Source organism: Bidens hawaiensis, unplaced genomic scaffold (assembly GCF_021521415.1).
Source record: "Bidens hawaiensis isolate Kalapana, Puna unplaced genomic scaffold, B.hawaiensis_p1.1 tig00021511_1, whole genome shotgun sequence".
NCBI classification, from domain to species: domain Eukaryota; kingdom Viridiplantae; phylum Streptophyta; class Magnoliopsida; order Asterales; family Asteraceae; genus Bidens; species Bidens hawaiensis.
The window spans coordinates 334,173-343,826 of record NW_027493345.1 but is presented as its reverse complement, the minus strand read 5'-3'; the positions used below and the strand labels follow the sequence as shown (position 1 = coordinate 343,826).

The 9,654-nt window shown below is 34.6% G+C and overlaps 1 protein-coding gene across 1 annotated transcript; it reads left to right on the top strand.

Moving 5' to 3' along the window:
* Positions 1–6,608: 6,608 nt before the first annotated feature.
* On the top strand, positions 6,609–9,613 carry LOC143563744 (organic cation/carnitine transporter 7-like). Its single transcript, XM_077051220.1, has 6 exons — positions 6,609–6,882; positions 6,960–7,197; positions 7,277–7,799; positions 7,904–8,106; positions 8,725–9,154; positions 9,579–9,613. Exons 1-5 carry the CDS (start codon positions 6,614–6,616, stop codon positions 8,983–8,985), a joined length of 1,494 nt encoding a protein of 497 aa, XP_076907335.1. The 5' UTR covers positions 6,609–6,613; the 3' UTR covers positions 8,986–9,154; positions 9,579–9,613.
* The last annotated feature ends 41 nt before the right edge of the window (positions 9,614–9,654 follow it).

Here is a 9,654-nt window from a genome sequence, read left to right as displayed (position 1 = left end):
ATGGTTTTTGATTTTAGGGGGAGAAAATTTCTAGAAAAACCAACATTGAAAAATTTGAAAAAGCCAAATACAGTAAAAATTCAAAAATGACAAAAACATTGAAAAATATTGCTCATCAGAAAATAAGTTTTTGGAGCAAAAAGAGAAGATGATAGTACATTGATCATCTGGTTCCAAATCCAGTAAAAAGTATGTACAAAAGGTTGTGTGCTTAACTGTATTGGTGCATTGGTAGGCCTTTAAAACAAACAAGTAAGGAAAAGTAAGTGATATAAACTAAAATTGCCAAATTGATGGGGTGTTAGTTTCTAGAAAAAGTTTTGATAATGATGGCAGAAATGTAATAGCTTGTCATACTCAAGCCTTTTAATCAGAATGATTGTTTAAAATTTGTTAAAACATAGCTATCAGTAAGTGGTTAACGCTTCAACGATGTATGGTTTTATAGCCTTTTATTTGTGTAATGATGGGATGCTTTAAGGTTCCTGGATCCATCGGGTCTTTATGCGGTTTATCATCTAGGTATTCATTTCAATGAATATTTAAACAAGCTACAAAAAGTGAACCTGCAGATTAAAGCTGTTTTATAAGTCATTAAACTTGATCGTACAAGTACTTATGTACTAAATCATTACTGACTTGATCAAAATCCGTTGTTAGACACACGTTGTCCCCTTGCTCGCGTCTTATTACCGTTAAGAAAGGACCACAAGGGACACAACGTTTGCAAGCCGACAGATGAAATCGTGCATACTCATCCATGGTAAAGGACCTTAGAGTATTGCTTGATAACGGGGGTATATCTTGTAGTGGGGATTATTTGCTGATATGCTTAAATCTAAAAATCTTTTTATCTTCTGGTTCTAAGGTTTAAGTCAAGTTGGGGTGACTATGTGAAAATCAAATTAAGCCTGAATCAAGATTAGAGCTAATATTTCCTGATATCTTGTGCCTAATTGAACCTACTAACCATATCACAGAAATTCCTGAATCATTTGTTTAGAAGGTTTAGGTGGACAGCAATACCAATGACTGACTTAACACCAGTCATAATAAACGTTGAAAATAAAACTGTGATGGAAGGGCAATTTGGTCTATATGATTCCCTGCTCAAACTCACAAAAATATGTGAATTCAGTATTGATTTCTAGTAATTGATTTGTTAAGTCTAAAATTTGTTTCTATTGAAAAACCAAAAAGATTTTCTTTCTAATTTAGTTTTCGACTCTTGATGGGCGGGTGAACTATCTCTCTGGGTGTTTTTCATGAGACAACTAATCTTGTTTTTACCAAACAAAAATCAAAAGATCAAACTTTTATCTGTTTTAATCAAGGTCATTAAGTTGGACTTGGTAAAATAGTGAATTTTTCAAACCAAGTTTATTTAAGTTATCCTTTTAATGTACAAGGACATTAATTTGTACTTGTGACATTACATTGGTGTGAATAGGCCATAAAATCAAAGTTTGATTGGACATACTTATGCAACGTATAAGTATGAGACTTATACGCCGCATAAGTTATGTGGCGTATAAGTCTAACACTTATACGCCGCATATGACAGAGTATATATAAGAAAGTTATACGCCGCATATATACTCATATCCGCCATATATGTTGATCCTGGTCCATTTCTTATCCGTTTGCATAATCACAAATGTATCATAACTGCTGAGACAAGTGTGATAGGCTAGTAACAAGGGATATAGTATTACACAGTGGAAAGATATTTTTTTTTTGTTATAAGTATGAGCTTTCGGAAGTCTTTAAACATACCAAAAATATTCTTTTGATGATAATGTTCATTACTAAGTATTGATTTACTTCAGGTAATATGATTAGAAGTAAAATTGATGGTGTTGAAGAGTTGGTTCCAAATTTAGTTGAATCTTGTCCGGAAAATCATTAATATCTCATTTGTACTTACAATGACCTATTTGTTTTGATGTTTATAGGTTAAAACAGGATAATGGAGGAAGAATATGGAGATGATGAAAATGAGAGTCTGATGGAAATGTTTAAGAGTCAAAATCGTTACTTTCAAATATCAAACTTTCATAAGTCGTTACTTTCAAATATTGATGTGCTTGAAGTAGTTTAATATTTATTAACTAAATTAACTAAAAATAACCACTAAGTAATACTCTAGACTCTCTAAAACTCGACTAAACTACTAACCGACAAGTGAACCGATCGACTCTAATAAAGCTAAGTAAGTCCGGATATCGAACCCACAAGACTCTTTAAATTACGTTTATTAGCTAATTAGACTCGACTACAAAACACGACTTATTAATTATATTTGTTTGGGGGATTTTTAATTAAAATACTAATTTAATACTATAATTAAAAACTAATTAAGAAAACAAGTAATTTAAACGAAAGCAAAGTTTGTTTATGAAAATAAGATGATGATGAGAAAACTACCTAGGCTAGACTCCCTTAAATTTCAGTAATGACTTGACTCGGGAAAATATTTAGTTATGGACTGGGATCGTAAAATAGACACTGAAAAGAAAACCCAAACAGGACCCCTGACTCTTCTCAAGACTGACAAGTTTTAACGCACACCAGTATTAAAAATCAAGTTCGCTTACGGTCACCCAATTGTTTACAATTTAGTTCCTTTATACGAATTCCTACCTTACAGCGCAGAAATCAAAGGCAATTTACTATACTTAATTGATTTGATAAAAAATAATAAATAATCAACTCTAGACAGACTCCTTACGAAGAACTAAATCTAGCAAGATTAAATAGTAAAGACTTATCAATAACCTAGCACTTTACAGATCTTAGGTTAGCAGCACACTTAGGTTTATTTGACAATATTATTCCTATAACCTTATCATGACATCAATCATAAAATAATCAAGAACACAAAGTAATTGACTAAGAGCAATCCTATCATATGACAAACATTAATCAAGGAAAACTATGGAATAAAACTCATCAAACAATCCTAAGTATCCATATTGATCAATCAATTATTGAGAAATCTTTTACTAAACCATAACTTAAATAAATCCCAAAGTCAAATCAAAACATCAAAGTAAGTTCATCATAACCTAGGCAGTTCATGCAATTTAGCCTAGCATCTTAGGTTTAAACAAAACAAACATATAAGAATTCATGGCGATAAAATAATGAAAACGAAAGAAATAACAGATAGAACCCGTGTTCTTCTCCTTCAACCAATATGTGCAACATTAGCTGATTCTTCGACTCCAAAGCTGCTGAAAACTGCTCTCGGTTGCCTCGGAACTCCCCAAATTTGTCTGGACTTCAAGGTATGGTTAATGGTGAGTTTAGAGGACTTTATATAGGCAACAGGGGGTCCAAAAATAGGTTAAGTCGGCCAAAACGGAAGATTCTGGAAGTCTGGCACCGTCACCACCACGCCGTGCCGCGCGGCGTGCTTTCCCTCCCCCGTCGCGCGGCGCACCGGCCTAAGGGGGGGGGGTCTGGTCTACTTTGCTGGTCCGGTTCACTCCTGGTTCGGTTCAGTCCGGTTCGTTTCCTGACGCGTAGGTTCCCAGGTTCGGCTTGTTTTTGCTCCTTTTTCGCCCTCTTTTCACCGTTATTAAAACCCGAAACCTAAAATACAAAACCATGTTAGTAGTATACAAATCTTACGAGAAACCGAACAAAACTAATAAAATAATAAATAAAATATACACGGGATTTATATATAATAAATGTTATATCAAATATCATGTTGTTCGAGAGTATATAATGAATGAAACCATCACGGATCAGATACAAATAATAATCTGATCATATCCTTCTTATATGAATTCTAGTAGCACGAGTGCTTCCAAGACTACACCGTAGGAGTTCATGAAAAAGAGGTTTTTGGATAAAGGTTTTTAAAAAGAAAGATTGAAGATCGAAGACCTATCAACATCCAAGGGGGGGTCTGTTAGAGCATAATATCTATTGCTAGGGTCTTAGATGTATTAGATATGATTGTATAGGGCTAAAAATGTCAAATGTAGAGTTTGTGAGTTGTAGTCAACGCATAAGTCACAAGTCAACGCATATCTTATGCGGCGTATATGTTATACGCCGTATAACATATACGGACTTGATGTACTTGTTGATACTTCTTATAAATAGGGGACTTATGCGTTGATAGGTAGACTTTTGGTCATTGTCAGAAAGAGAGAAAGAGTAGAGAGAGAAAGTGTGCAAAGTGTCATATCTTGTAATCTTTCATGTTATTAATGAAATGGAGCTTAATGTTTACTTGAGTGTGTTCAATCTCATTGGATTCCGCACTTTGATATATAAGTTTTAACATCAACAGATCCTAATTGTAATCTACATCAAGATCACAGGTTATTTCACAACACTTATCCTTTCACCCTATCTCAATTTAATAACTTTAAATAACAACACACGATAATTAAATAAAACTTATTTTATTTATTAATTTTGAAAACATGGATGTTACAAGCCAGGATTTGAGGCTTTTGGAAAACTGCTTTTTAACTCTTTCAAAAAGCTAAAATAAGAAAGATTTTTGTGATTGCCAAACACATTTTAATTTATTGGCTTTTTGAAAACACTAATAAGCCAATAAGTATTTTCCAAACTCAATCCTAATGGTTTTTGCTAATTTAAATGAGTTCAAATCGGTTCTGATTCAACCCCGTAGAAACATTTAGGAGCTAGGCGAGTTGTGCCAACCGACGTGTTCACAAGTGAACCCGTTAAACTCATTTATTTATTTTTATTAAAAATTTGTATAATGCAATAATCTTAAATATATATATATATATAAACGAAACCTTTAAAAGCTCTCTGGTTGCTCCTTACATTCTCTTAAGCCACCAGATTGTTTTATTTGTAAATGGAGGCTTCTCATGCATTTGACCTGAATTCACGGGTATGGGTCTCACCAAACTCATATAACCCTTAAACGGGATATAATCTCATTTATTTGTGTAATACTTTCATTATCAAATTCTAAGGACGCGTTCGTTTTACAGAATGGAATGGAATTGGAATTGGAATTTGTATAGGATTTGGAATTAGAAGGAATTGGATTTGGAATCTGAACATTCCAATAGAAATTGGAATTTGAAGGAATTGAAATCCAATTCAATTTTTAATATGTTCGTTTGAGATCGAATCGAGTACTTTTTTTAACGACAATAACGGTGGAAACATTTTCGTTTTTTCAGATTTTTTGTTTTTTTTTTATATTTTGCGTTATGATTTTTTTAATTATTTTTTTGAATTTTTTTTAGGGGTTTTCTATTAAGATCAAAAACCCCTCAAAAAAATATTCAAAAATAATAATAAAAAATTCATAACTCAAAATATAAATCAAAAACTAAAAAAGTAAAAAAGCTAAAATATTTTATTTGTTGTTCTTGTTAAAAAAAAACTTGAGAAAAGATTCTAACGAATTCACTTAAAATCCTCCACATTTTGGAAGGATTTAGAATCCCTTTATTCAAAGGAATTTGAAGGATTTGAATTCCAATTCCAATTCCAATTCCTTGATAACCGAACACACCAAAATGGAATTAAGATTTCAATTTCAACGAAACGAACATACTATGTCATGAGATTTTAATTCCAATTATTTTGAATTCCCACGAATTCTGTGAAACGAATGCACCCTAAATATATTATTTAAAGAAAATATTTGGTAGGGGAAACGTTACAATAAGTTGACATTTATTAAGACATAATTCCTTCTCGAAAAATAAACCAACACATAAAGTTATCTTGAAGTGGTAATAAATAAATTGTAAATTTAACCGGTCAAGCCGCAAGCGCAACCCAGTAATCGGAAGACTCTTCCTACATACAGGCTGCTACCATTTCTGGTACAAACATGTGCAATTAATATTATTGCCTACGTGTCGGGTCTCTTTCCACACACGTAACCGCCGGTACTCAACTTCTGATTAAAACCGGTCAGTCAGTTCCTCTGATTAAAGGTATTAATTATGCTACTGGCACCTCTAATACTTTGTCCCAGTTTCGTATTTTTCTATTCTATCCGACTTAGATACATGCTTTTCTAGAAAATTGAAAATTTTTACATATCCGATTAATCACCGCCCGCTAGTGATTTCTACAACGATTATGCGTTCTGAAATCCAAGTCTCTTTCTTAGTTGTTAATTTCATCATATCCGTGAATTTTGTTTTGTGTTTGTGTATTTTTTGGTGTGTGATTATAATGATGATCTGCTTATCAAACTGTGTCGGTATATTTGGGCCCATCTTTTCGTGTATTCAACACCAGATATTGCGGATTCAGTAGGGATGAGATCGGTATGGGAAATGTATTGGTTCGGTGCCGGTACCCGCTTTGGATTTTGTTTTGTTTTTCCTAATTAATTAAAATTCACTCGTACTCACCATAATACCAAAACCAAAACCAAAACCAAAACATACAAAATATCCTCAAAACCGTATCAATTTCTACACAAAAACAAGAAAAGAAGGTAGGGATACCGAATTTGAGAAAAGTGGGTATCCCCGGTACGGTTACGATATCCCTGGTGGATTGATCAGATTCTGTAACACTTTTCCTTTATAAGTGTTGTCTTCAACTCTTACATTTACCTCTTTCAGATTGAACCGTGCAGATGACAGACCAGACAAGTACGTATACGTTAGATGAAGCACTTGTATCCGTTGGATTTGGGAAGTTTCAAGGATGGTTGATTGTCTATGCGGGTCTCGGGTCCATTGCTGAAGCAATGGAGGTGATGAATCTTTCTTTTATTGGACCGTCGGTTCGATCCGAGTGGAATTTATCGTCTACAGAAGAGAGCCTTATAACAACTGTGGTTTTTGCTGGCATGCTTATTGGTGCATATTCATGGGGATTCATCTCAGATAACTTTGGAAGAAGGTAATAAGTGAAAACATTTGTAATATTCAATTATAATGAGTTAATAACAACTGGTTACATGTATTTTGATTCACTAGAAAAGGTCTCCTGAGTATTGCTATTGTGACTAGTGGAGCTTCGGTTTTAAGTTCGTTGTCTCCAAACTATATTTCATTGGTCATTCTTCGGTGCATAGGAGGTATCGGGCTAGGTGGCGGGCCCACTTATAATTCTTGGTTTTTGGAATTTGTTCCTGCTCCAAACAGAGGCATTTGGATGGTTATTTTTGCGACTTTTTGGACAGTAGGAACAATTGTAGAAGCCTCTCTTGCTTGGGTATATATAGATGAGACTTATCATTAATGCTGTCAAAAATTATGTTATATAATGCGTATACTTTTATTTACTTGTTTAGATCATCATGCCTCGTTTCGATTGGAGGTGGTTGCTAGCAATATCTTCTATTCCTGCTGTGGCTGCTCTCGTGTTTTATGAACTTGTGCCTGAATCTCCAAGGTTTCTATGTTTGAAAGGCCGAACAAAGGAAGCTTATGAGATACTGAAACGAGCATCGGTGGTCAACAAAAGTCAACTTCCTCCAGGGATCCTTCTTTCTGATCAAATTACATCGTCAGATGAAGATCTTGAAACACTGGAAGATAGTCAAGATACCCATCTGCTTTCTCCAAAAAGAAATAATAAGATCGCTTCTAAAACAAGGTTCTCGAGCTTATGGATGTTATTTTCATCAAATTTGAGTAGAACCACATTTTTGTTATGGATTGTATTCTTTGGGAATTCATTTTCATATTATGGAATCATATTGCTGACATCACAACTGAGCAATGGCGAAAGCCAATGTAGCTCGTTTACTATACTCACAGCTAACGGTTCTGATGATTCTACATATAGAGATGTATTCATCACCAGTTTGGCAGGTATAAAACAATTAAAATATGTAGTCTTATATGTATTCCACATCTATATGGCTTTTTAGTTATCAAAATGACATATGTGCCCTTTTGAATGTTATCTTTTCCAGAGCTTCCAGGTCTAGTTTTTGCAGCATTTACAGTGGACAGGATCGGTCGCAAGCATTCAATGGAACTTATGTTTTTTATAGGTTTCGTATTTCTTCTACCATTGATTTCACTTCAATCAGAGATTTTCACACTGGTTTCGTTATTTGGATCGCGTATGTTCATCATTGGAACGTTCACAGTTGCCAATATATATGCCCCCGAGGTACATGTTTAGCACATCAATAACCTATAATAACAGATAAAGAATTAGTTGTTTGTGGATCAACTGCATATGAACTGCTTTGACCCAGTACCCAATCCACCCACCATGATGTCGGGTTTGCTGGTTGAATTGTGGAACAAGAGCATGACCCCTTTAGCTCACTTATCCTAAATGAGTCAAACGAGTTGACAGGTTGGGGGGGGGGGGTTCTTATCAGGTTAAAAACATGTTACGTGGGTTGTAAACTGGTTGGCGGGTCGACCTATATAGTTATTAATGTGCTAAATAGGTCAACCCCAACATGACCCGTTTATTAAACAAGTTAACCCTCTCTCGACACCCGTTTAACCCACTTGTCTATACAGGTCAGATGAGTTGATGTGTTGGTGGGTTGTAATCAGATTGAAAATGTGTCGCAAATGGGTTGGCGGGTTGACCCATTTAGATAAACACGCTAAATAAGTCAACCCAAACATGACCCATTTAATTAAACTGGTCAACTTGAACACGACCCGTTATTGAACAAGCGACCACCTAAACCAAATCATTTTTGTGTCATGTTTGGATCATGTTGGAAACTGCCCCACCTAATTCTAACATGGGTCCTTGTTCTTATAGATATATCCAACAGCTGTGAGGGCTACAGGTGTCGGAATCGCAAGCTCCGTGGGTAGAATAGGAGGAATGATTTGCCCTCTTGTGGCCGTTTATCTGGTGGATGAGTGTCATCAAGCAGCTGCAATCGTTCTGTTTGAGGCTGTTATAATTCTTTCGGGTTTCTGTGTTATGTTCTTCCCGCACGAAACCATGGCCCGGGAACTAGCTGATACTGTTTCTGAGCCCATTTCTGATACTGCTTCTGAGCCCATTTCACCATAAGGAATACAGTTACTAATACAAGTTAGTAGGCATCCATTTATTCACAGTGGTAGTGATTAGAATCCATCACATGTTATAGAATGAAAATTGTTGCCGCTTCAAAGCCCAAATCATTGGCACTTACTGAAAACTAAAGGTTTTATATGAATAATATCAGTTTCACTGAGTAGTCATTTATTGCTAAGCAGTTAATGCGGAAAAATATCGGATATCAGTTATCGCAGTGAGATATCGGTGGTATATCGGTAATTTTAATATCATATAAACTTCATATATATAGCAATTTAACACTAATAATTCAGTATAGTCTCCTACCATTAACCTTTTACAAATTGCAAAACAATAACAATTGTAGCAAGTAAGAATTGATTAATACTTAAAACAATAACATTGAACACTAAAAGTTAATAATTAAGACTTAAAACATTGATATCGGAAATATCAGTGATATATCAGTCAAATATTACTCCAATATCGGTCAATATCGTTGATATTATCGGTATCGATATTCTGAACTGATATTGTGATTTATATATCGTCAAGGGACCGATAACCGATATATTGGTGATATATCAGCGTTATCGACTGCATAGATTTATTGTTATTGAAAAGTTGGTAATACTTCAAAGGACTGTGCCAGATCAAAAACTGAAAAGGGGACAGATTGCT